We start from the raw sequence: 25923 nt of genomic DNA on the forward strand, positions 1-25923 counted from the left end.
GATTACACACTGTGGCTTGGTTATTTGTCTTCCTAATTTGTAACCATTAGAAAAATCTCACGGTTCATTATTGTAATATCTTGTGCGTGGATTTCAGGCAAAATGATCACTACCTGTGATCAGTTTCAATTCAACCTGACAACTTATTATCTGACTGAGGCATAATGCCAGTATTTTTGTCAATTTGTTTGAAATTTACTTCAGAAATCTAATAATTGTTTAAAACCATAAGATTTGAAATAAGATGAAGGTTTCATTGTACCCTCTGATCGTCTTTCTGCTTTGATATGTGTGGGGTATGTTGTGTTGCTTGGTGATGCTGGGACTATGCTTTCGCTGGTTACTTCATTGTCACTGTTCTTCACCTTTTGCTTCTCTCTTGAGTAGCTTGAAAGTTTATTACCACTTAGTTTATGTTGTACAGGTAAGTAGTCTCAAGCAAATTATATTTTGGGCATATAACTGATGCTTAGTCATGAAACTTTGACGTTCTTATTGTACTGTCATGAGTGTGGTTTGCTGTTTCATTCTGGTTTGCTTATGGTAAAACTGTTTTTTAATCCTTTTGCTTTTTCTACAACCACAGAGGCCAGTAACAGCAGCCATGAGTCCCGTATAGGTTTGGCAGTTGGGTTAGAGACAGAAAAAAAGGCAATTATCCCTCTTGTGGTGGTATCAGCTCTCACCTTCCTATGTTTGATGCTGCTGGTAGCTATCCTTATATACTGGAGGTGAGTGATCTGAAATCATGTAATTCTATTAGCTGACAAATATTTGTTTGGAAACATAGATGAAGATAATATAAATACAGCTAATTAGATCATGTTAATTGAATTTATTTCTATCGCGCAGTAAATTCTGGCCTGGATTTCCCGCTGGCTACAGTTGTCACTCCAGTATAGTTGGAGGCTGTATATCGGGACACTGTGTAATCCCCATCAAAGCAGACTCTGGAGTCACATGTAGGCCAGACCAGGAGAGGTTGGCAAGTTTCCTTCCTCGAAGGGCTTTAGTGAACCAGATGGGTGTTTCCAAATAATCAACAGTGGTTTCATGGACATCAATGGGTTCTTAATTCCAGATATTTACTATTGAATTCAAATTTCACCATTTGCTGCAGTGGGATTCAAACCCGGGTCCCCAGAATATTAGTTGAGTTTCTGGATTAATCATGTTGTGATAATACCACTAGGCAATTGGAGCGTGCAAGGCAGCTCCCAGTTATAATGATTACTCCTGGGCATGGCATGTTGTAAGATATGGCTACAATGTGTGAAAGTGGCGCCACAGAAACATGGCAGATAGTGAATATGGTGATATTGACAAGACACAGTGAGAAATACTCCATAAAATGCAGCAATATTGACTCTCAGCCAAAAAGAATAACGATATCCTAATTCTTCTATCTTTATTGTGTCCTCTAATTCCTAGCATCATCCTGTTGAATCTTTGTTGCATGTTTTCTACAGTTCTTTAATTCTTTTAAAATAGGAGTGTCCCTTTGACCACATTCCAACCTGTGATGATGTCAATTGAAACAGCAGTAGGAGTGTTCTGTGTGTTTTCAGTGCCCTATCATTAGGGGAGGATACAGTCCAGGGTCAGAGATAGAGGGAGTATTCATCCAGTGATTCTATTCTTGAGCACTTTCCAGTTCCCTCTATTGCAATTATTGAGATGCTGCCTGAGGATGAGATCAGATTTAATTTGGTATTTCTCCAGCTTTACCACCTTCATCAAAGCCCTTTCCACACCTACTCTTCAAGCAGTCAGTGTAACACTCACTGAGACCATCCACATAATGATATGGCCTGTCTGCTATCAGAACAATCAAAGTGGCAGGAAACCACAAAACTAAAAAGACAAAGTTTAGAGCAAGTGACTACACTTCCAACAGTGGCAAAGTGCTTCAGGCCAGCTTAAGGTCATACGAGTTGTGTTATAAATGGAAGCCTGCCCTGTTCAGGAGAGAAATACTCACAGACAAAGCATTGATGTATAAAGGATGACAATCTGATTTAGTAAAATTGAAAAGCTTTGAAGACAAATCCTGAGTGCAAGCAGCATTTTTACATGTGTTGGGTTGGGGATAAAGGGGGATTCTGGTGCAAGAAGCTGACAGTGAAGTACAAAGCAATAACCTGCAGTGCAACTTCTTTGTGCTCTACATAATGTTACTTTCTCACCCTAAGATTGTGGATTTGGAAGTAAGTAACCAAAGACCAAGAGAAAGGCATTGGCTTGCACAGTTGGGATGCTAAGCTTGCAAAATTCAAATTATTTTGACCTGTCTGGAGCCAGAAATCAGCAATTTGGTGGAAGTAAATTTTACGTTGTACAGAAATTGGCCGTTTCAAAACTACCGAGGATAATAACTCTCTAGTCGAAGAGGTTTAAATGTGCAAGTTTTTCAATGGTACATTTTGCAAAAATGATCCAGCTTCCCAAGAATTTGAGACAGCATTGATGAGTGTGGGAATTTACCTTCTCAGCTAGTTTCAATCTCCGGTCAGAGAGGAGAGGCCAGGTGGAGGTTGCTCCAAGATGTTGTAATGAACACATTATCTCATTGTGTTTCATTGTTAGACATCGTAGAGTCACCAGTTCCATCATGGAAAATAAGAGCGAGTTTTTCTTTGTTAATTGTTAATATTGTTAATTTGTTAATGATATATCAATAATTTTCAGAGGTTTGACACGATTCATTAATATTGCCTTTTTAGCTTGTTAAGTACCTGATTAAAAGCCTGATGATATTAACAAGAGATTTGGCCATTGGGGATTTGTTCCTTCAGCCGTAGAGGGAAGGTGCCAAAGAAATGATCTGGCAGATTGAGGAATAGCAAAGATACAACCGCTAGATTGTACAGCAATGGCAATAAACCTGTCAGCACTTATTCCTTTTTAATAGAGTGATAATTAGCAGGAAGCTTACTTAGCAACACTCTGCTTCAGCCTTGCTGCGGGTGGACAATTAAACAAAACAGATGGATATATTGGGATGGCTATTACAGTCGGTGTGTAGGAAAATATGTTTTAATAATTTTTCCCAAGCTGCTGCGTGTCAAGAATAGAGTTCTGTTTTGTGCGTTTGAATAATTGCCATGAGAGTTGGTATACCAGACTTCAGGTAAAATGCACATTTATTGTATTCATCTATGACAACTCCATGAGAATGAATGTATTGAAATATAATCTGTCTTGGAGTTTGTACCTGATACCAGCCTGAAAGAATCCACGTTGTCCAAATTAAGAAACATACATGAGTATCCTTAGGTGGCAGGACAGACATCTGAAGAGAGACTGGATTGGTTAGGCTCATATTCATTGGAGTTTAGAAGAATAAGGAGGATTTCATAGAAACCTATAAAATTCTAATAAAGCTAGACAGGGTAAATGCAAGACAGATGTTCCTGATGACTGGGGAATCCAAAGAAGGGGTAACAAGATATGGTGTTTAAGGGTACAGGGTAGGCCATTTAGGATTGAGATGAGCAGACATTTCTTCACCCAGAGATTCATGAGCCTGTGAATTCTTTGCCACAGAAGGTGGTTGAGGCCAAGACATTGAATGTTTTCCAGAAGGACTTAGATAAAGTTCTTATGGCTAAAGGGATCAAAGGCTATGGGGTGAACAGGAACAGGGTCAAAGGGCTGAATGGCCTACTTTGCTCCTATTTTCTATATTTTTATGAGTAGCCACTTTTTCTCAGAGTTTTCACCATCAATGACACAAACTCCCTATTTGTCCACATAAGTTCTTCATTTTTAATCTTCTTCATTTACCTTCACTTCATACAATTGTTTTTAAAAGAAAGAATGCAGTTACAGATAGGCTAGTTCATACTTAAAGGTTAGCGATTTTTGAGAAGATTTGTAGCTCAGGTTGATGATAAGTATGTAAGTTAGCTCGCTGAGCATGAAGGTTTGTTTTCAGATGTTTCGTCACCATCCTAGGTAACATCTTCAGTAAGAGTCTTCAGTGAGAGTCTCCAGTGGTATGTCCCGCCTCTCTATTTATAGGTCCTGGTTTTTTTAAGGTGGGTGATGCCATTTCCGGTTCTTTTTTTCAAGGGAAGGTTGAGAGGGTCTAAATTAATGTGTTTATTGATGGAGTTCTGGTTAGAATGCCATGCTTCTAAAAATTCTCGTGCATGTCTTTGTTTCTCCTGTTCTAGGATGTGTGTGTTGTCCCAGTCAAAGTGGCGTCCTTCTTTCTCTGTGTGTATGGAAACTAGTGATAGTGGGTCATGTATTTTTGTGACCAGTTGGTGTTCATATATCCTGATGACAAGTTTCCTGCTAGTTTGTCAGGCGTAGTGTTTTTTTTCCCAGTTCTTGTGTGGTATCTTGTAAGTGATGTTAGTTTTGCTGGTGGTATCTAATGGATCCTTTAAGTTCATTAGGCGCTGTTTAAGTGTGTTAGTAGATTTGTGGGCCAATGTGATGCCAAGAGGTCTGACTAGTCTAGAAATCATTTCTGATAGGTCTTTGATGTAGCGTAATGTGGCTATAGTTTTGGGTTGTGTTGTGTCTGCTTGTTTGGATTTGTTTCTGAGGAATTGGCAGATTGTGTTTATTGGGTGCCCTTTGACTGTATGTAGTATAGATATTTTTCTTCTGCTTTTGTAGTTCTTGGGTGCTGCAGTGTGATGTAGCTCATTGAAATAATGTCTTGATGCAGCTCCATTTGTCGGTGTGGGATGATTGCTTCTGAAGTTAAATATTTGGTCTGTGTGTGTTGTTTTTCTGTAGACGCTGGTTTGAACATAGAACATAGAACATAGAAGGATACAGCGCAGTACAGGCCCTTCGGCCCTCGATGTTGCGCCGACCGAATCCTACCTAACCTATACTAGCCCAATAACTTCCAAATGCCTATCCAATGCCCGCTTAAATGACCATAAAGAAGGAGAGTTCACCACTGATACGGGCAGGGCATTCCATGAACTCACAACCCGCTGTGTGAAGAATCTACCCCTAACATCTGTCCTATACCTACCACCCCTTAATTTAAAGCTATGTCCCCTAGTAACACCTGACTCCATTAGCGGTAAAAGGTTCTTAGTATCTACCCTATCTAAACCCCTAATCATCTTATACACTTCTATCAGATCTCCCCTAAACCTTCTCTTCTCCAATGAGAACAGCCCCAAGTGCCTCAGCCTTTCCTCATAAGATTTTCCTACCATTCCAGGCAACATCCTAGTAAACCTCCTCTGCACTCGTTCTAAAGCTTCCACATCCTTCCTATAGTATGGCGACCAAAACTGCACACAATACTCCAGATGAGGCCGCACCAGAGTCTTATACAACTGCAACATGACCTCAGGACTCCGGAACTCAATTCCTCTGCCAATAAAGCCCAGTACACCATATGCCTTCCTCACAGCACTATTTACCTGGGTGGCAACTTTCAGAGATCTGTGTACATGGACACCAAGATCCCTCTGCTCATCCACACTACCAAGTAGCCTACCATTAGCCCAGTAATCCATCATCTTGTTATTCCTACCAAAGTGAACGACTTCGCACTTAGCTACATTGAATTCCATTTGCCACATTTCCGCCCAGCTCTGCAACTTATCTATATCCCGCTGTAACCTACCACTTCCTTCCTCACTATCCACAACTCCACCGACTTTCGTGTCATCCGCAAACTTGCTTACCCAGCTTTCAAGTCCTTCCTCTAGATCATTTATAAAGATAACAAAAAGCAATGGTCCCAAAACAGATCCTTGTGGTACACTGTTAGTAACTGCGCTCCAAGATGAACATAATCCATCAACTACTACCCTCTGTCTCCTTCCAGCCAGCCAATTCCTAATCCAAACCTCTAATGTATCCTCAATGCCATACCTCCGAAGTTTTAGCATTAGCCTACCATGGGGAACCTTATCGAACGCCTTACTAAAATCCATATACACAACATCTACTGCTTTACCCTCGTCCACTTCCTTAGTCACCTTCTCAAAGAACTCAATAAGGTTTGTGAGGCACGACCTGCCCTTCACAAAACCATGCTGGCTATCCCTGATCACGTTATTCCTACCCAGATGTTCATAAATCTTATCCCTTACCATTCTCTCTAAGACTTTGCCCACCACTGAAGTCAGACTCACTGGCCTATAGTTACTAGGGCTATCCCTACTCCCTTTCTTGAACAATGGGACCACATTCGCTATCCTCCAGTCCTCTGGTACTATTCCTGTTGACAATGACGACATAAAAATCCAGGCCAATGGCTCTGCTATCTCCTCCCTAGCTTCCCATAGGATCCTGGGGTAAATGCCATCAGGCCCAGGAGACTTATCTATATTCATCCTTTCCAATATTCCCAAAACCTCTTCCCTGCATATTTCCAGGGCATCCATTCTAATTATTGAAGCTCCCTATTGACTGTATGTTCAACTGTCACATCTAGGAATGGGAGTCTGTTGTGGTTCTTCTCCTCTTTTGTGAATTTTATGCCTGTCAGGATGTTGTTGATGGTATTATGTGCAAAAAACAAGATGCTGCAAAATCTGAAATTCTGAAATAAGAATATTGCTGTTAACATTCAACAGGTCAGGCAGTAACAGTGGAGAGAAAAGTGCAATGTCGATGCCTTAAATCAATGGCCTTTCCTAATGGTGTTTGGGCACACAGTGGCTCAATGGTTAGCACTGCTGCCTCACAGCAGCGGGGACCTAGTTCGATTCCATCCTCGGGTGACTGTGTGGAGTTTGCACATTCTCCCTGTGTCTGTGTGGGTTTCCTCTGGGTACTCTGGTTTCCTCCCACAGTCCAAAGACAAGCAGGTTAGGTGAATTGGCCATGCTAGATTGCCCGTAATGTTCAGGATTGCAGAGGATTAGGTGCATTAGTCAGGGGAAATGTGAAGTAATAGGGTAGGGGCCTATACCTTCCCCGTAGCCTTATAAATTCTTCACCCTCAACTACTTATCCATTTCTGTTTTGCAACTAATTCTATTTTCACCACACTTTCAGGAAGTAAATTCCTGGACAAAGGGAAGTCTATCATGGGATAGAAAAAACTCCTGCATGATGCCTCTGAGTATTTGGGTGAACAGAGTGGGAGGATCTATGCTCTCAAGCAGAATTTATATCCCTGCATCTCATATTGTTTCTTTATTCACCCAAATTAATGCTCTGTAATGCTGGTTTGTATGACATGGCCAGAATGAAAATACATTCAATCAGCCTAAAGATTAGTTTGTCGACCAACAGATTTTTTTATTTGACATTAGCAAGATTAACCTGCTCCCCAGTAGTAGCACTCAAAAGTCCAGTCACTGCCTGTCATACAGTGTGGTGACCCAGGCAGCAGACAGTGCGTTTTGAGTTTATAAACAAAGTGTCAATCACATTTATCTGGAGCTCATGGCTATTGTCCTTTAGACAAATGAGACAATATGGTTTGGCTGTGTCACCAAACAGACCCAATGTATATATGTAGTCTACCCAGACAAATCTGCTGATCAGAACCAGTGCTGCAGGATGCCATTGCCTCTGTGTTGCTAATGTTTGATGTGGAGTGGAGCATTGTGTATTATCTCTCCAGGATGCCAGACAGGAACTTTCCAAGGCTCCTACAACTACGGTTGATCAGCTGAACAATGAGCTTGAATAACAGGTCGTGTTGTAAAGGTGGAAAAGTCTATATGAGGGCACCTTGAGGCCACGAAAGATTTAAAAGACCAGGCTGAGAATTTTAAATTTGAAGCATTGATGATTAAGTCAGTGCAGGTCAGCAAGTTTGATGGGTGAGCAGGATTAGATAGAGAAAGCAGACATTTGTATAAGCTGAAGTTTATGGTAGGTAAAGGATTATATAGAATGCTATGAATAAAGTATTTAAAATTTTAATTGAAGAGATAATAACATTCATGAGTTCTGAAAAAAGTCTAAGTATAAGGCTGATTTTTATTTGTGGTATTAGATTACTTTATGATCCAAGTGTGGCTCCTGTTTACCCTCAGGTGAACAGGGGATGGAGGCGTTGGTAACTATTTCCCCATTCTCCAGCAATCACCCTCACTGCACCAGTGCTCTTGACAATAAATATTTTTCTCACTCTTGTTAAACTCCCTTGATGCAAATACGCCAGCTGTTATCAGTGACTAATTTTGATTCTCACGTTTATCCTGTGTGATTGGGCTGTTTGCACCATTTGTTGGGTCATATCTAAGGTTTCTCTCACTTTGATTCACTCATCAGAATGCTAGTGAGAGAGGAGCCATCTGCCAGCAGCAGCGGACTGTTCTTTAGTTGGCTCTGAATCACCTGTTACTTTTTGCCCAGTTTGTAAACATAACATAATGGCGATGTGTGAGCACAGTTATATTAGACAGAAGATTTTTCACATGGATTCTTTAAACACCAGTTTATCTAATTTTTTAGTGTACCTACTGGGGCGAGAGGTCTTTTTAATCTGGAGGGATAGAGGAGTGGCATAGCAGCTCAGTGCTTAGTACTGATGCCTCATGGCGCCAGGAATCTGGGTTTGATTCCAGCCTCAAGCGACTGTGTGGAGTTTCACATTCTCCCCGTATCTGTGCGGGTTTCCCTCGGGTGCTCTGGCTTCCTCCCATAATCCAATAATGTGCAGTTTAGGTGAAATGGCCATGCTAAATTGTCCATAGTGTTCAGGGATGTGTAGTTTAGGTGCATTAGTCAGGGGTAAATATAGAATAATAGGGTGGGGCAATTCATCTGGATGGGTTACTCTTCGGAGAGTTGGTGTGGACTTGTTGGCCTGTTTCCACACTGTAAAGATTCTATCTCGTAACTGTACATAGTGCGATATTGTTAGTAAGTTATCATATAAGGTATCAAGAACAATCATCTGTCCCTTCTGTCTAAATGCCTTCATGTTGTCTGATCTCACCTCTCTCTCTCATCTGTCTCAGATGTTTGCAAATATAATTCCACATATACACTAAATTTGAGTTGCTGACAAATGAAACATTTTCTCAAAGCTTTCTATCTTGCACTTATCAGACAATTTGCAGGAATTATCAAAGTAAAGGGCAAACAATATTTATTCTCTATGAGAGGAGAGTATTGATTAGTTGGAAAATGATCTTTGATTGGTAGGTGCATTGCCCTGGATGGTGCACCAGTGAATGATGACTGACCAGTAACTACCAAGCTTTGTTTTCAGCTTTGATTGTCCTGATGAGTGCAAAACAAAAAGGTTTTGACAAAATATCTGTAAAGTTGCCACAAAATGGCAATATCCCAGAAATGGAAAGTCTCAAACTGTATTTGATAATGGGGGGAAAAAGACAGCCCTCTTAGTATAATGGTACAGACTGCTAGCTTGTGGCCATTGCAGTAAACAAAAACATTTCTTCACAAAAAAGGCTCTCTTATGTTTGCTCATTGAGTTTTCAGAAAGCATGAACACTTTGCAAAGGTTGCCCAGCATACAAAACACTTTTTAAATGTTACCTGGATTGTTTTCTGAAAGTTATGCTTGAGAGTTTCTTATAAGATGTGGGCTTGTAAGAAAGCTGCCCTTCTAATGTCTGGGTGTTTTGTAAAGCTATTTTCATGTATTTTTTTTCTGCAGGAAATGCTTTCAGACCGCACATTTTTACTTGGAAGATAATGCATCACCCAGAGTGGTTTCCATTTCACAATCTCCAGCTCTACCTATTTCAGGTAAATTTTTGCATGTAGGTCAAATCTGCATCTTCAATAACTACTAACTAAATTGCTGTTAATTATTTTCTGTTTTGCTTGGTTATTGTGTGCTTACTTAATTATCAATTCCCAATAATCTGATGTGATTTTCTTTGACTTTTCCTTTCAGTTCAGTGAACGGTGATTGTAAATTCAGTGCACATGCATCAAATTCTCATAGATCAAAGTCATCACGAGAGTGAATTTTCATCTGAAAACTTTGTGGCAACTGCAAAGATTTATCTTTTGCATGTGGCTAAGAAAGTATTTTTGCTAATCCGGGAGTAAAGATAAGGCACAATCCAACATATAGTTAATGACTATTTGTTTGTGTAAAACATTTGTTTGTTAAGTTGCTTCAAGTGCATTTTCATGTTGGATTTGTTTCAAACAGAATCAAAGTAGTTTTTCCATCCCATGTAATGCAGGAAAAGTACTCCTCTAACTTTGAAATGAGAGAATACTAAATGCATGCTATAATTCTATCAAGATCTTGCTGTAGATTTTGAGAGAGGGTGCTCTATCCTAATTCTCAGAAAGTCTCATATGAATAGTGTTATGGACCAGACCAAACCCCCTCAAAACATAGACCTTAACATTTATTTTATTTAAAGGCAATTGTAAAGTGCTGCATTCCAGATATGCTACACTTGGTCAAAATATTCATTTTTAAACAAAACACGCGTTATTCTTCCACCACAGTTAAAATACTAACAAAAAAAGGAATTGCTATAATTTTAACATGATCAAAATACTTAACAAAATAATATAGTGTTTAACTCCTATTCATCTACTGTTCCATTTTGTAGATCCCATAAACACACCCTTGGCAAAGGCAAATTCAGCTAAACAGATTTCCCTCACTTGCTATCTCTAGTTCAGGAGAAAGAAAAAACGAAAGTAGGAATCTAACAGCTTCAATTACAAAAACCATAACTTCAACAACTGAAAGCAAAAGCTAAAAGCCTGAGACTCTCCAACCACTCAGGCTTATTTGTCTAAGTTTTAAAAAAACTCAAATCTGTTTACTCCATTTTCCATGAAGCAGACACCTGGGCATCAGGTTTGCAACAATTCTATTCAAGTGAACCAGGACGGACACATCCGTCTTAAAAGTATATTTGGTCACAATAGTACCTTCCACAACTTCAGACTGACCTCCAGCACTCCATTTTTTTTTAAGTGTGGCCACTTTTGAAATGTAGGAAACATAGCAGCCAATTGGTGCACAGTATCCTGGCACAATGAGCAATCTGATCATGTCCAGTAAATCTATTTTTAGTTTGGTTGGTCACATGATAAATATTGTTCCTCACAGAGGACAATTCCCCTGCTCTTTTTTGAAACATTGCATGGGAAAGTTTCCATTTTCCAAAGAAGAGTCAAATTGGATTGAAAACGTTAACTTTGTTTCTCACTCTGCAAATGCTGTTAGACCTGCTCAATTTACTCAGCACTATCTGTTTTTATTTTGATTTTTCACATTAATTTGCAAGGGACAGACACCATTACGCTAGAGGCAAATACAAGAGGCAAAATGGATTAACTATGTGGGGAAAAAAGAAACAAGATCACTTACGATTTTGACTAACTTAAATGATTATTTTTGTTCATGCTAACGCTGCTTGAACAGAACTTCACTAACTTCTACCAGATCATTACAGTAACATAACCTTCTCCCCATGATGGCACATTTCAAACACCATCACCCTGATGTGCTAACATTTAATTTCCCTTCTACAACCTTTTGCCAGTGTTAATCATGCCTTAATGGCTCTTCTGTAGACATATTGCCTTTAATATGTCATAGATTTTAACATGATGCTGATTTCTGAACATGTTATTTATTCAGATTATGATATTATAGTTAAAAGTTAAAGTGCAACTAGTGCTGTTTGGAAATAGAGAAATTAAATTTTCAAGGAAGAGGGATGCAGAATTATTTTTTATTAATGTAAATTAATTAATTCATTTGAGCCACAGAGATATTTTGCTGTTCCTTAACTTCATGCTGAAGATATTTTACTGTACTATATACATTATTAACAACATCTTTTACCTGTATAATACTTTCAACATAATAAAGTCACAAGGCACTTGACAGAGGCATTATGAAACAAAATATGACACCAAATTACATGAAATGTTAGTGAGATGAGTTTGGCCAAAGAGTTAGGTTTGAAAGAATATCTTTTCCCTCTTCTTCCTTCTTTAAATGACGGAGCTTATTGGAGAGAATTGCAAACCTAAGACCAAGGTAGCTCAAAGCATAATAACCAATGGCGCAATTGTTAAAATAGTAGATTCTCAAGAGGCTAGATTTAAAGAAGCGTAGATTGGAGAGTCTGAAAGAGATCAGAGACCGAACAGGATCATGTCATGAGGAAATTTAAAAACAAGCATGAGAATTTTGCAAGCAATGGTTTGCTTAACCAGGAGCCAATGTAGGTCAGCACACACAGGGCTGATGTGTGAATGGGATTTAGGGCATAGGCAGCAGCACTTTCAATGATCTCAAATGTATGAAGGGTACAATATTAGCATGTTAAAATAGTCCACCTGGAGGTTACGTAGGCAAGAATGAGAGTTTCCGGAGAAGATAAGTTAAGGCTTGAGGGTCAAGGGAGATATTTGGACATTGTTACTGCTGTGGAAATAGGCAGCCTTTGAGATGGTGTGGGTGTGTGGCTGAAAGTTCACTTCAGGGTCATATATAAGACCATAAGACAGAGGAGTGGAAGTAAGGCCATTCGCTCCATCAAGTCCACTCCGCCATTCAATCATGGCTGATGGGCATTTCAACTCCACTTACCTGCATTCTTCCCGTAGTCCTTAATTCCTCGAGACATCAAGAATCTATCAATCTCTGCCTTGAAGACATTTAGTGTCCCGGCTTCCACTGCACTCTGCGGCAATGAATTCCACAGGCCCACCACTCTCTGGCTGAAGAAATGTCTCCACATTTCTGTTCTGAATTGACCCCCTCTAATTTTAAGGCTGTGTCCACGGGTCCTAGTCTCCTTGCCTAACGGAAAAAATTTCCTAGCGTCCCCCCTTTCCAAGCCATGTATTATCTTGTAGGTTTCGATTAAGTCTCCCCTTAATATGACACCAATGTTGTGAACAGTCTGGATTAGCATCAGATAGTTGCCATGGAGTGGAATGGCAATAATAGTAAGGGTTTGAAACGAAGACCTAAGACAATGATTTTGGTTTCAATATTTTGTCAGAAGAAATTTCAGCTTCTTCCTATACAAGATGGTAGACAAGCATTCTGACAATTTAGAGACCATGGAGACACAGAGAGGTGGTGGTGAGGTAGAACTGAGAGTCATCAGCATAAAAGTGGAATTTGACATTGTGTTTTTGAGTGTTGACACCAAGAGGCCAGTTTTGCATGAGAAACAGGAGGATGCCAAGGATTGTTTCTTGGGATACACCAGGGGTAACTTTGCAAGAATAGGAAGAGATGACATTGATAGAGATTCTCTGGCTGCAAGTAGTTGTTGGAGAAAGAAGGATCATTTACCATTATCACAGTCAGATTGGATTAGTCAAATAAGACTAATACTAATTCTAAAGAAAATGGATAAGGAACTGGGCTTAACTACTCATGAGATTAATATCCTTTCAGAGCAAGTTTTGTTATACTGATTGTTTATGAGGTGGTGCCAGAAAATGGCCATAATAACTGTAAATATTATCAAAAGCCAAGCACCTTATTAATGTCCTGCAATAAAGGGAACTGTCAGCTCTATCTGACATAGCTAACATTGTTTGGTCCCAGTGATTTGACTTTTGTTGTCCTCAGGAAAATTAGGATTAGGCATAAATACTGCCTTGCCAATGTTACCTACTTACAAAGACACAGGTTTACAAATTCCTCTTTGTCCTGAGGGAAACTCAGGATTTAGTTGCCTCTGCTAAATAGCAGTGGATAATTCTATTGTTGCTGGCTGGAGTTTGAGGTACTTTTTAATTTGCCAGTTTAGCAAGGTCCTGATTCTTTCCAGAACTAGATAGGTGTATAGATTCAGAATACATCCAACAGCTCAAAGCTGAACTCAAGGGTACAGCGTGGGGCATTTGCAAGAGCAGAATTGTGCAAAGCCATGAGCTATATCCTCATTACCTAGTTTATGCATCATACATCTAATTTCAATCATTAATAAAATAATAGGAGGTGTTGTCAAGAGTTATATCAACATCAATCTGTTCACTGATGCCTTCTTCTAGTCTGCTAGGGCCACTTGGCTGCAAATATCTTTACAACCTTAGTGTGAGTGCTGAAGTGAAGTGACTGCTCTTGACATCAAGGCAGCCCTATTCATGCTGGACTGAATGGGAATAGACTTATAACTAGTACAAAAGAAGATGGCTGTCATTGAAGATTATTTATCTCCATCTGAGGCTATCTCTGCAGGAAATCCACAAGATAGTCTGCTTCGTCAAAACCTTCCCTCCAACTCGACGTCAGAATTAAGAGATTCGTTGATGATTACACACTGTTCAGCACTATTTGTGATACCTCAGATACTGAAAGAGTCCACATTTATATGCTGCAAGGCCCGAACAACAGATTTGGGCTAATAAATGTCAAGTTTCATTGAGCTACACAAGTGCAAAGCAATGATATAAATGCCATTTTGTTAGATGGTAGCTGGAGAGATGAATATAGTTTTGGGTGCCACATTCTAGGAAGGATGTGAACACAGATCTAAAGTGATTTGCAAAAGAAGCAAATGCAAGGTTGGAAAAACATTTTGACACAGTAAGTAATTAACACTGCCTTTAAGTTTGGTGGAGTCAGGTTTAATTGAGGCACTCAAGAGAGTATGAGATGATTATTTCGATAGAAGTAATGCACAAGTGTATGGGGCGGGGGGGGTGCGGAAGAAGGAGATTGGTAAGAGAAAGTGATACTTATTTGAAGAATTGGTGATGACATGATGGGCTAATGCCCTCCTTCTATACCAACAAGAGACAATTTAACTATCACCCTTTGACATTCAGTGGCATTACTACCATTGAATTCCCCACTACTAATATCCTAGGAACGGAACTTGACCAGGCATATAAATACTGTGGCAACGAGGGCAGGTCAGACACTAGAAATTCTGTGGTGAGTCACTTAGCTCCTGTCTCTTCAAAGCCTGTCCACTATCTATAAGGCACAAGTCAGGATTGTGATGGAAGACTTTGCACTTACATGGATGTGTGCGATGGGTCACATTGTCAAGGGCAATGAAGGATAGTCAACAAATATTGATCTTTCTAGTATTGCCACGTTTCCCATGAACAAATGAAAAATGTTCATGCTGCTTTTTTTTATTATTGTATAATCTTGTCAATCAACATTTTAATCACATTAGAAAAGACAGGTTTTTATTTTCTTTCAGATGAAATGGGAGCAATTCCAATCAGGCAATTTCCAAAACACGTTGCAGAACTCCATGCAAATAATGGATTTGCTGAAGAATTTGAGGTATGTTCTAATTGTATATTGTGATTATTACTTATTAATTAATTAAAGAAAAGTTGGAGTTAAGTAACAGCCAACCCATTCCTGTATCACCCCATGCCCTCACCCCAAGAATGTTTGAGGAAGTGTCAGTTTGTAACTCCAAGATTTAATAGCATACTTAATTTTTCAAAAATTCAAAGCACCAAAATCCTTCACATTCTCTGAAGAATTCCAATGAATTAACTGTACAAATTAGTCTGTTTACACAGAAAATTGGAATGCCTTACTCGAAAATGAGCTCAGGTAACTTTGAAGGGAAACTTAATTAAATGCAGAGAGCTATACAGAATTATGGAGATAGGCCAGGCAGTGTGATTAATTTTGATTAAAGAGATGTGCTGATACAAACCCATGAGCTGAATAGTGTCATTTGAGGCTGTAACTTACCGTAGTTTATGAAAACATTTCTACTGAAGCCTAAAATTGAATCAATAGATGAGAGTCAGTTTAGGTTTGATTATAAGCAAACTGCATCAACCAACCTTCAGGAGAGAAGGGAAGAAGTACTAATGAAGGGGGTAAATGTTTTATTTTATTTGGAAGCTTCTCCAGATTCTTGTTAAAGAATGAAGATCAAACTATTTCAAGTGATGATCATGATAATTGATAAACATGTTACTTAAATTTCATGTCATTACATTGTAAGATTTTTTTAAAAAACTAAAACATTAAAATGCTGTGAGATAATAGCTTACAAACACTTCACAAGATGTCTCTGTTTGCTAAGCAGGGCATCACCTCCAATAAAATGACAGAGTCCTGTAATACTATAGAGTTTTTCCAAAGTCCAAGAGTCTGTTTGCACTTATGTATGAAAGTGAAAAATATGCAGAATTGGTCTGATATGAAATATTTCCAGATTGGGTAGAGCGCATGTTAGCTATTGTTTAAAAGTTTCATGGTTTTTGTTCCTTAACCCAAATCCTCATTTCTCACTATGGGCAGCATTTAGTGGTACTGATGTGGGCCCTACCCACTGGTTGGAGAACTGGTGGGAGCTCCATTGTTGGCTTTCCATGGGAGGCTGAGTGCTATTCCCAGAATGAGAACATGCAGATATACAAATTAAGAGCAGGAGAAATTCAACACTCCTCTAATCTGCTCCACTATTGAATCAGATCTGGACACATCTGATTGTCCTGAACTGCTCTTTGCTGGTTACCCTGATACATTTTGACTCCCTCGTAAATAAAGAATCAATCTACCTCTGCCATAAAGTTATTAATTGACCTGTCTCTCCTGCACTCTGTGGTAGAGATTACCGTGGAGTCACGATCCTTCAAGAGAAAAAAGCATTCTCCTGAAGTGCATTTTATTTTTCAACTATGTCCCCTAGTTCTACTTTCTCCCATAAGGGGAAACATCCTCTCAGCATCTGCCCTCTCAGTCCCTTCAGCATCTTATGTTTCAATAAGTTCACCACTTACTCTTCTAGTCCTAATAGATATAGATTCAACCCATCCAACTTTTCCTGGTAAGGAATTTATCCAGGTCCCTCCCTAGACAGCATCTTGCCTACCATTGAGATAATGTGGACATCCCATCCTCAAGCTGCTGGCTGCTTTAGTGCTAGCAGCATCATTAGGAGTAATGGGCACTGCTGGTATATCACTCAGCTGGTCAGCAATAGATTGTCCTGAGATGGATAAAAGAGACAGTAAGGGAGTAGAGGGAATAGGGAATGATTGACAAAAAGGACAAGGGATTGTCTTTGAGTGGCTGTTACTCCCTCACACCCAGTTCCTTTGAGCAAGTACAGAGTGCCATGGAACATGATGCCAAGTCCCCTTGCATTGCTGGTAACATTGTGATCTAATGGGGCCCCTAAATGGTTCCTTAAGGCCATTGAAAAGCATCAATTGGCCTCTGGATGAGCAGGCACTCTTTCTCAACCTAGACTTAATGGGAGGGAAACAGGATGACAGTGGGACTTCTATCCAGCACCCTCTCCATTTCTAAATACACCTCCAAGGGATGGTAATAATTTTAGCCTTATATTTGCACCATGGTTTCATTTCCAATATTTGCCATCACGTGATCCTTCGAATTTGATTTGAAGTTTAGCCAATTCTCTTCCTTTGATACTATTGGCTCATGCCCACTGAGATATAAATTAAGGCAATTTCGGCCTTCAGTGCATAAACCATATTGAATACATAACTGGAATCACACCCCTTGGTCTCTAGGTGAAGTGCAGCATTCTGATTCATTTCACTCATATTGCCTTAATCACTCAGATAATCAGATGTTTTATGCTGTGAACGGTTTAGAGTATTTGTGATTGATACTTGGGATTTTAATGATTTTGCATGAAATGTACCATTGTTCGAACATTTATTTTGTTTTGAAACTTCAAAAATGTGACTGAATACACATTGCAAGAGAAGACCGAAACCAATGTGCATTTTTGCATGTTAAGTTTGAGCTTAATTTGCAACCTTTGATGACGTTTATTAACAGCAAGCAAAAATTCAAAGTCATTATACAGAGAAGTAAGATTTATGATTGGAAACACAGAATAATAATAATGAAACCACACAACAGTCTTTTGCTCAGTCTCCTCGTTATCTAAGTCTCCCCTGCCTAATCATCTGTGTCTTTACCTCTATTCCTATTTTTGTCACTTAAACTCCCAAAACTATCACATAGAAACGTTAGTTTCTCTCTATTTCTGTGGTGCTTTACAATGTTTTCTTTCCCCAAAAAGAAAAGGTAGATGACTGAACAGTAACAGGAATAAATGTCATTGTTAATTAGCTAACCAATTCTGTTTAATAGAGATTAAATATTAATAATACAATAAAATAAGGCACTGGTTAGTGTGTACAGATATACATGTCTTATTTGCTTCAACCTTTCATAGTTTCTGCCTTAGAGTGTAGTTATCCTGCCATATTGTGACATCATGATACAGAAGGTGATGGAATAGCTTGAGGATCAGAGCCTGGTCTGTAGATTTTGGTTTCAAACAATCCACAGAAGCTGCTGAAGCCTTTGTAAACTATGCAAGCATTTATTTCAGTTTAATGCACCTCTCATACTCGCTACAAGAAGTGGAGCTCCTGTTTGCAGAACAACAACACAGTAAGAAATAATTCCCACCCAAAACTATTTACTTCCTATCTAAAACCAGTGGTAATTTTATAATGTTTTTGTTCACTTACTCTCACCTTGTCTACAATGCATATCCAATTCTTCAATGAATCAAAATAACTTACTTAATAATCTTTTCATTTGCTTACATTTCCAATTTAGAACATCTTTCTCTCTATAACTGTACTGGTTCGTTAGATCATCCTTTTAAAATTCTTTCAAGCAATTCTCTGCATCCCCAATAACTCTCCAATAATCAGTAGCCATTTCCTGCTCCTTTGATGATGGTTAATTATATGTTAAAGATCTATAGTATTGATGATGCTTTTTTATCAGTTGAAGGTCTTGCAGTGTAGTTGTGGTGCCCCTATTTCTGAGTCTGGAGGCCTGGATTCCATTCCGACCTGTTCCAAAGGTGTATTGTAGCATGTCTGATTGGGATAATTAGTACATACATTATCCATTAGCTATGTTTCGACACTGGGCCAAGCAGCCCCACTTGAAATTTCACTGATTTTGTTTACTGACATTAAAACATAGGAATTTCCAGAATTTTAAATTTAAAATAAAATCTGATCAATGGATGTGAATGAAGCTCACTTAACATTTGAAATGTATATATTGCATGAATGTTTATATTTCCTCAATAAACTCATTGTGATTCATCTGTGGTGTTCACTATTTGCTGTGGAGTTTGATTGCTGTGCTTTTACATTCCTTCCCCTTCATAAGAAACTGAAAGCATTTTACGAGGTAAGACACATTGTTTTCGCTTTGTTAGTCCATTAGTAGATTTTTAGCACAATTATTTTCCCATTTTATTTTTGCTCGTCTACGTGCTTGCTCTCTTTCTGATTTACTTCTGACACATGCTTATTCTGAAGATCAAGTTTCAATTGCCAGAATTGTATATACTCCTCTGCAAAATTTGCATTTGACTGATCTCACGGCATTTTAATGTGCCATGCAAGTAAAGCAATTGTTGATGGACAAAACTGCTCTCTCCCTCATGATACTGTTAGTAAATATTATTCAGGAGGAGCTTTGATTCTCCTTGTGCATAAAGGCACCCTATGAAAATCACTAAATATTATGCTGACTGAATACTTTAAATTTTCGACTGAAGTATTAAAAGATATTTTAAAAGTGGCTATGATCTCTTTAGAGGAAACTAGCAGGAGAGGTATTTATAAGTGATTTGTGATTTCATAGTGTCTTGAGGCCACTTGCAAATCAGTTAACTGGTCAGTAAAAGTCATGTTATGTCATATCTCAATCAACATGCTATTGCAATAAGCAAGGCCTGCATTTCTGAGTTTATATTGCCACAGAATATAATTTTATACTAAAGTTCTTTGATTATAATTAGGATGCAATTCTTTAAAACTCACCTCTTCAGAATATAATTATTATGGTATATATACTTCAATGCATTCCCTATTGCCATTCATCTCATTGCCACCTGTAATCTCCTTGCCTGACCTCAGCGCTACAAACACATTCCCATGATGGCAAACAACCTCCCAGGGTGATGGGAGCAGGAGAAACATATTGGTTGAACGATGCTTAAACGCAACAGGCTGAGTGGATCTGTCCTGTTTCATGTTCCCACGTGTCTCTCCACACACAGTCATTGTGCAACTGGGAAAAATAGAGAGTGAAAGCATCTGGAATCATTGCCAGTTTCAGAGCATGGATCGTAGAACAGTACAGCTCAGGAAAGGGCCCTTTGGCCCACAATATTGTGCTGAACATGACACCAAATTAAACTAAACCCTTCTGCCTGCCATCATTATGTATCCCTCCATTTCTTGCATATTCATGTGCTTGTCTAAAAGCTCCTTAAATGCTCCTATCGTATCTTCCTCCACCACCATCCCAGCAGCAAGTTCCAGACACCTACCGCTCTCTGTATAAAAACACTTGCCCCTACACCTTTGAGATTTTTATTGACATTTACAGGAAAGAATTATAGTTATGTACTAACTTTGCCATTATTTTTAAAGATGTGCTTGCAATGCCTGTACCTAGTGGATTGCTGTTGTGATTTAAATGTTATAAGCTAGCAATTTATCTGAAAGTTTGCTTTGACAGTAAGCTGAATTCATTTTGATTTTAAATGTAATTTGATTAGTCAAGAGACAACTTTTAGCTGAGCCCTACTGTCTGGAAAAACCACAGTTCAATCTTCATAGTGCTAAGTTAGTTGCCAGGACAACAAAAGAGGAGGGAGAGGGGTGTGTCTACTGTACATCTCAATGGCAAAATGTAATGCCCTCTTCCATGGTGGGGACAAATATAATCAGGGGAGCCTGCTACTTCCCCCAATTAAATTTATGGCAAAGTCTTTTGAACAGCCTTCCCAATTGAGGACCTTAAGGACTATTTCACACCATTGGTGGTACTTACCTAGTAATGGGCTAAGGACCCACCATTCTGGAAGCCAAAAGCCTGGCACAGCTGCATTTGCTTGGAGGCTCCTGAGTGCTCCTCCGTTCAATGCCTGATCGAGAGACCCCCTTTGAGAAGTGAGAAGTGTGGCACTGAGAGTCAACCTCTGCCTTGTTACCAAATGCCACAAACCACTGACTCCCCACCGCCACAACATCAAGTCATGCCATTACTCAAACATGGTGGGATCCATGGTGATCCTAAGCATTGGGTAGAAATAACAATAATAACAGTCACCACCTCCCAGGTAAAGTTGCAAAATGTGAAGAATTGCCAGCCTTCAATGACTCTGTGACTTTGGCAACTCCAATTGGACCTCTTCCTCACATCATCACATGATCTCCCGACTCTAATAGTCATCCTCCTCTCCACTGATGGACAAGCAGTCTTTATTGCCAACTCCAACACTTTTCAATCTAATGAGGGAAAAAGTTTGCACAAATGGGCAGAGCAACATTATCTTTGGTGCCCCTTTTATTCTTTTTTTTTCCCCCATGGGTCACACAGAACTGTCAGGAGACAAACAGTTCCTATTCCTGGAGTCAAGAGAGCAATTGGAAGAATTGACAACCATTATTAGGAAATATTAGAGTTAACTCACTTGTGATGCCCCCACAACTGAATTCCTAATGTTCGTTGGAAAACTGATGCTTGAGTTTCAAGTACTTGAGGAAAACTAGAAGCATAGGTCCCCTAGTAGGGTTCTAGATCCTCAGGAATTGGGGAAAAGACATTAGGAATGGCTTTATTTTAAATTGAGAATTTAATTGCCTTAGCTTTAGCTATTTTATTTTATTATCTAATATGTATTTTCACTTTTTGCAGGAGGTCCAGGGATGCACTGTTGATTTAGGCATCACATCAGACAGCTCCAATCACCCAGACAACAAAAATAAAAACCGCTATATAAATATAGTTGCTTGTAAGCCATTTTGATTGTTCTACTATCTCTGAGTTATCACTAGTTCTCGGAATTATCCTGTCACAAAATAATAAGATCAACTCAGGCACAAACTGCACAATGGAAATTTGTCCTGTAACTTCATAGGCCAAGATAATTCGACTTTGGGATGGGGGGTAGGGTGCTGGGGGGTTGGGAGAGGAAGAATGCAACTTTGTCCCACCACCACAAGATTGCAGAATACAAACCTTTATCATCTTTATGGACACTTTGTAACAAAATAAAGAGCAAAAAAAGGAAATTCTGAAACGGTCATGTACAAAAATTCAGAGGTGAGAAGCCTTGTCTAAGAACACCTCATTTCTCCTTTCAATTAACAGAAAGTCATGTGGGCTTTGGCTCTGTTGGTTGTCAGTTTTCCTACCTCAAGACTCATTACATACAAGGCCAGTTCTTGTTACAACTAGACCCACACCACTGTACATAATAGCAGTAAAGAAAAGGAACTTTGATTTTTCCCCCCCTTTTACTTCTTACCCTGAGAAGACCAACTGCAGTGCTAATGATTTACTAAAGTTTAACATATTCATCGTCAGGTCATTGTCACAAAAATGAACTATTAGGATGAACAGACAATGAACAGAGATTAAGATGGAAGTGGAAGTCTTACCACTGTCACTATTTGTTTCCTGAAGCAACAATTACTCAATTGTGATTTATAATTACATTCTTTTGCACTGTTCTTTTGTCAATTTTCTTTTGGTGTTCTCAACTCACCCTTTATTCCAATTGCTGTGGATTGCACTGAGAAAATATTAACATGGACTTAAAGTAGACATTATTGAAATAATCTTATTTATACTTTACCTAGAGAGAGAGCAATATGACAAAATAAGCTCAGGATAGAATTCCTACAGTATGGAAACAGGCTCTTCAGCCCAACAAGTCCATACCAACCTTCTGAAGAGTATCCCACCCAAACCCATTCCCCTACCCTATTGCTGTACATTTTACCCTTAACTAACACATCCCTGAATACTATGGCAATTTAGCATGGCCAATTCACCTAACCTGCACACTTTTGGACTGTGGGAGGAAACCCACGCAGATACTGGGAGAATGGACAAACTCCACACAGACAGTTGCCCAAGACTGGAATTGAACCCAGATCCCTGGCACTGAGAGGCAGCAATGCTATCCCCTGTGCCACCCCTTGCAATGTACTACACTCCTCCTTCACTTAAAATAGATAGTATGTTTAAATTTAAGATGATACATGTATATAATTCTCCAAAATATATAATAATTGAACCAAGGCCAAAAGTACCTGAAGATTTAACAGGTCAAGTTGCACAATTGCCTTGTTTTTAAAACAGTAACCACACCATAAACACACATGACTGCTGCCAGAGTAATGTACATGGGGGAAAAAAAACTGTCATTTACATTATTGGGTGTTTAATAATATTATTTGATGTGAAATAATTACAAAGACAACATTTTTTAACTTCCTTCCTACAAACTTTAAATTCTGATTTCTCTTTCTGCCTGAATATGTCCTTCCACAACCATTAGCTTGGCCTCTACTCTTTCAACTGATTGTGGGACTACCAACTCCACTTAAGTGTTGAGACTGTGAAATGCACTGATCTGTGTAATCAAACACCCTGACTCGCTGTTCCACCAGTCGTTTCTGTAATATTGGCAAACTTTCTTTTTGACTTTCACTTTGAGCTGTAGGAGGAATTTGTCAAAGGGAAATTTCTTCTGGTTTCCATTTATCAGATTTCCTCTTTGATAAACCTTTCCTCCAAACCTGTCCAGATATGTGAGTGCACCTAGTCACTTTAAAACTCCAATCACATGCCTCTCCGTATCAAATTGGTAATGTTTCACTCTAATGTTTTGACCAGCACGGAGCTCTAAGTTTCATGCCTGGTGTATTATAAGTTACTGAGCTGAAAAGTTTGTTGCTGAAAAAGCACAGCAGGTCAGGCAGCATCCAAGGAGCAGGAGAATTGACGTTTCAGGCATAAGTCCTTCTTCATCGATTCTCCTGCTCCTTGGATGCTGCCTGACCTGCTGCGCTTTTCCAGCAACACATTTTTCAGCTCTGATCTCCAGCACCTGCAGTCCTCACTTTCTCCTAGTATTATAGGTTACCTTCACTTTGTCTTAGTTTTCTGTTGTCTTACTGAATGAGCTCACCATCTGTTCCATGTTGTTCACCTTTTGAGTTAGTGTTTAAGTATTTCCTAGGATAAGGTTTAGTTTCTTTACATTTGTCATTCAGTAAGACAATAGAAAGCTATCTAGTCTGTGTTAGAGAGAAGCAAAGAAGTTACCACCTCGTTTGTCACCAAGCAAAATACTTCTGCAAAGATCTATTCACAATCTGTACCCTTCTTTCTGAAGCACCATTTGATGGCTGGGTGATATGATGGTGCTCATGCAATGAGTTCCATTGAACTTAGTAATATTTCAAACTTTTCTGAAATAAATTGGACCATTGTTGTATGCCAACACCTCTGCATCCCATTACTTGCAAATTAACTTTTCAAAACCTTAATCATTTGTATATTAGACAGTAGGAGAAAGTGAGGACTGCAGATGCTGGAGATCAGAGCTGAAAATGTGTTGCTGGAAAAGCGCAGCAGGTCAGGCAACATCCAAGGAGCAGGAGAATCGACATTTCGGGCATGAGCCCTTCTTCAGGATTCCTCAATATTTCCATCAGCTATTGGATATTGAAAATGGCTGCTTGCTACTACATTCAGACAGACCATTTCCAAATATTCTTGATAAAGCTCCTCTAACAACCTTTCTCTAAATCTTAGCAAAACCAAGATTCTTAAACTCCATAGGAAACTGCCTTGAACTGCACTCAGTTCATTTTGTTTCTACATGTGAATTACTCCTGCAATTTCTCATACTCTCTTTAGGACAATCAATGTGTGATATGATTATGTTCATTAAAGTACTCAATATACTTACAAGTTTCATCACTAACTCTGATAGGCACTGGCATGTCAGTTTGTAATGAGTTCACAAGAGTATCTCAGTGGCTAAATTGATTCAGTCTCCATAGGAAATCTCAAAAGAACATTCTCATGTACACAGGGACATAGGAACACTAGTAGGCTATTCAGCCCATTAAGAATGTTTTGCCATTTAATTCAAGCATGGCTGATCGAATACTTCAATGCCTTTTACCCAGGTTATCCCCATAACTCTTTGTCACTGGGAATCAGAGATCTGTCAATCTGCACATTAAACACACTCAAATACTAATCTTCAACAGATAGAGGGTTCTAATGATTTACAATGCTTTGACTTTGAAAAAAAAAACTCACTCCCCTACTTTTATTTTTTTCTTCCCTAGTTCTACACTCCCCAATCAAGAGAAACATCTTACATGTATCTACCTTGCCTATACATTTTAGGTATTCTGTTGGTTTAATGAAATCACCTTTCCTGCTTCAAAACTATAGAGAATGTAGGCTGCATTTACTCAATCTCTCTTCATCAGACAGCCCTGGTATCCTAGTAACAAGTCTGGTGTATCTTTACTATACTCCTTCTTTGGCAACAATATTATTCCTGAGGTAAGGAGACCCCAAACATGTACATAGAATGCTAGGTGCAATCTAACCAAAGTCCTTTACAATTGAAGCAAGACTTTGTTAGTCCTGTACTCAAATTCTTTTGCAATAAAGGCTAACATTTATGACCTGCATGTTAGCCTTCAGTCATTTGACAAGGATCTCCGGTCCCTTTGCACATCCACACCTCTTATCGCTGAAGGCATACTTTGCATACCTGTTCCTCTTACTAAAGTGAATAACCTCACAGTTTCCAACCTTATGTTCCAACTACAATGTTCTTGTCCACTCACTAAGTCTATCCAAGTTCTCCTGAAACTGCTTTACATCTTACTCATAACTGCACCCCTAACTCCCTGCCCCACCCTCCCAAATTAGCTTTATATCATTGGCAAACTTGAAATAGTAATTTAGTCCCCACTTCTAAATCATTGATTTATTGTGAACAGCTGGGGCTTGATTATTGATCCTTATGGTACTTCAGTAGTCACAGCCTTCTAATGTGATAGTAACTCTTTTATTCCTCAACTCAGTTTTTGAAAGATCCACTAACTGTCATACTGACAATAGACAATAGGTGCAGGAGTAGGTCATTCTGCTTCGAGCCTGCACCACCATTCAATATGATCATGGCTGATCATCCTTAATCAGTATCCTGTTCC

General features: G+C 39.1%; 1 protein-coding gene across 5 annotated transcripts in view; it reads left to right on the plus strand.

Moving 5' to 3' along the window:
• The window catches only part of ptprz1a (protein tyrosine phosphatase receptor type Z1a), a 255622-nt gene that overhangs the window by 192587 nt on the left and 37112 nt on the right, over window positions 1-25923 (plus strand). For 4 of the 5 annotated variants that reach the window (XM_060839467.1, XM_060839469.1, XM_060839470.1 and 1 more), the window contains 5 exons: window positions 587-731; window positions 9578-9669; window positions 15090-15175; window positions 19040-19060; window positions 21584-21680. In XM_060839467.1, coding sequence (XP_060695450.1) covers window positions 587-731; window positions 9578-9669; window positions 15090-15175; window positions 19040-19060; window positions 21584-21680 — 441 coding nt within the window. The remainder of the gene's footprint in view (window positions 1-586; window positions 732-9577; window positions 9670-15089; window positions 15176-19039; window positions 19061-21583; window positions 21681-25923) is intronic. The other variant, XM_060839468.1, reaches the window with a different exon arrangement.

This window comes from Hemiscyllium ocellatum, chromosome 19, assembly GCF_020745735.1.
Source record: "Hemiscyllium ocellatum isolate sHemOce1 chromosome 19, sHemOce1.pat.X.cur, whole genome shotgun sequence".
NCBI classification, from domain to species: Eukaryota; Metazoa; Chordata; class Chondrichthyes; order Orectolobiformes; family Hemiscylliidae; genus Hemiscyllium; species Hemiscyllium ocellatum.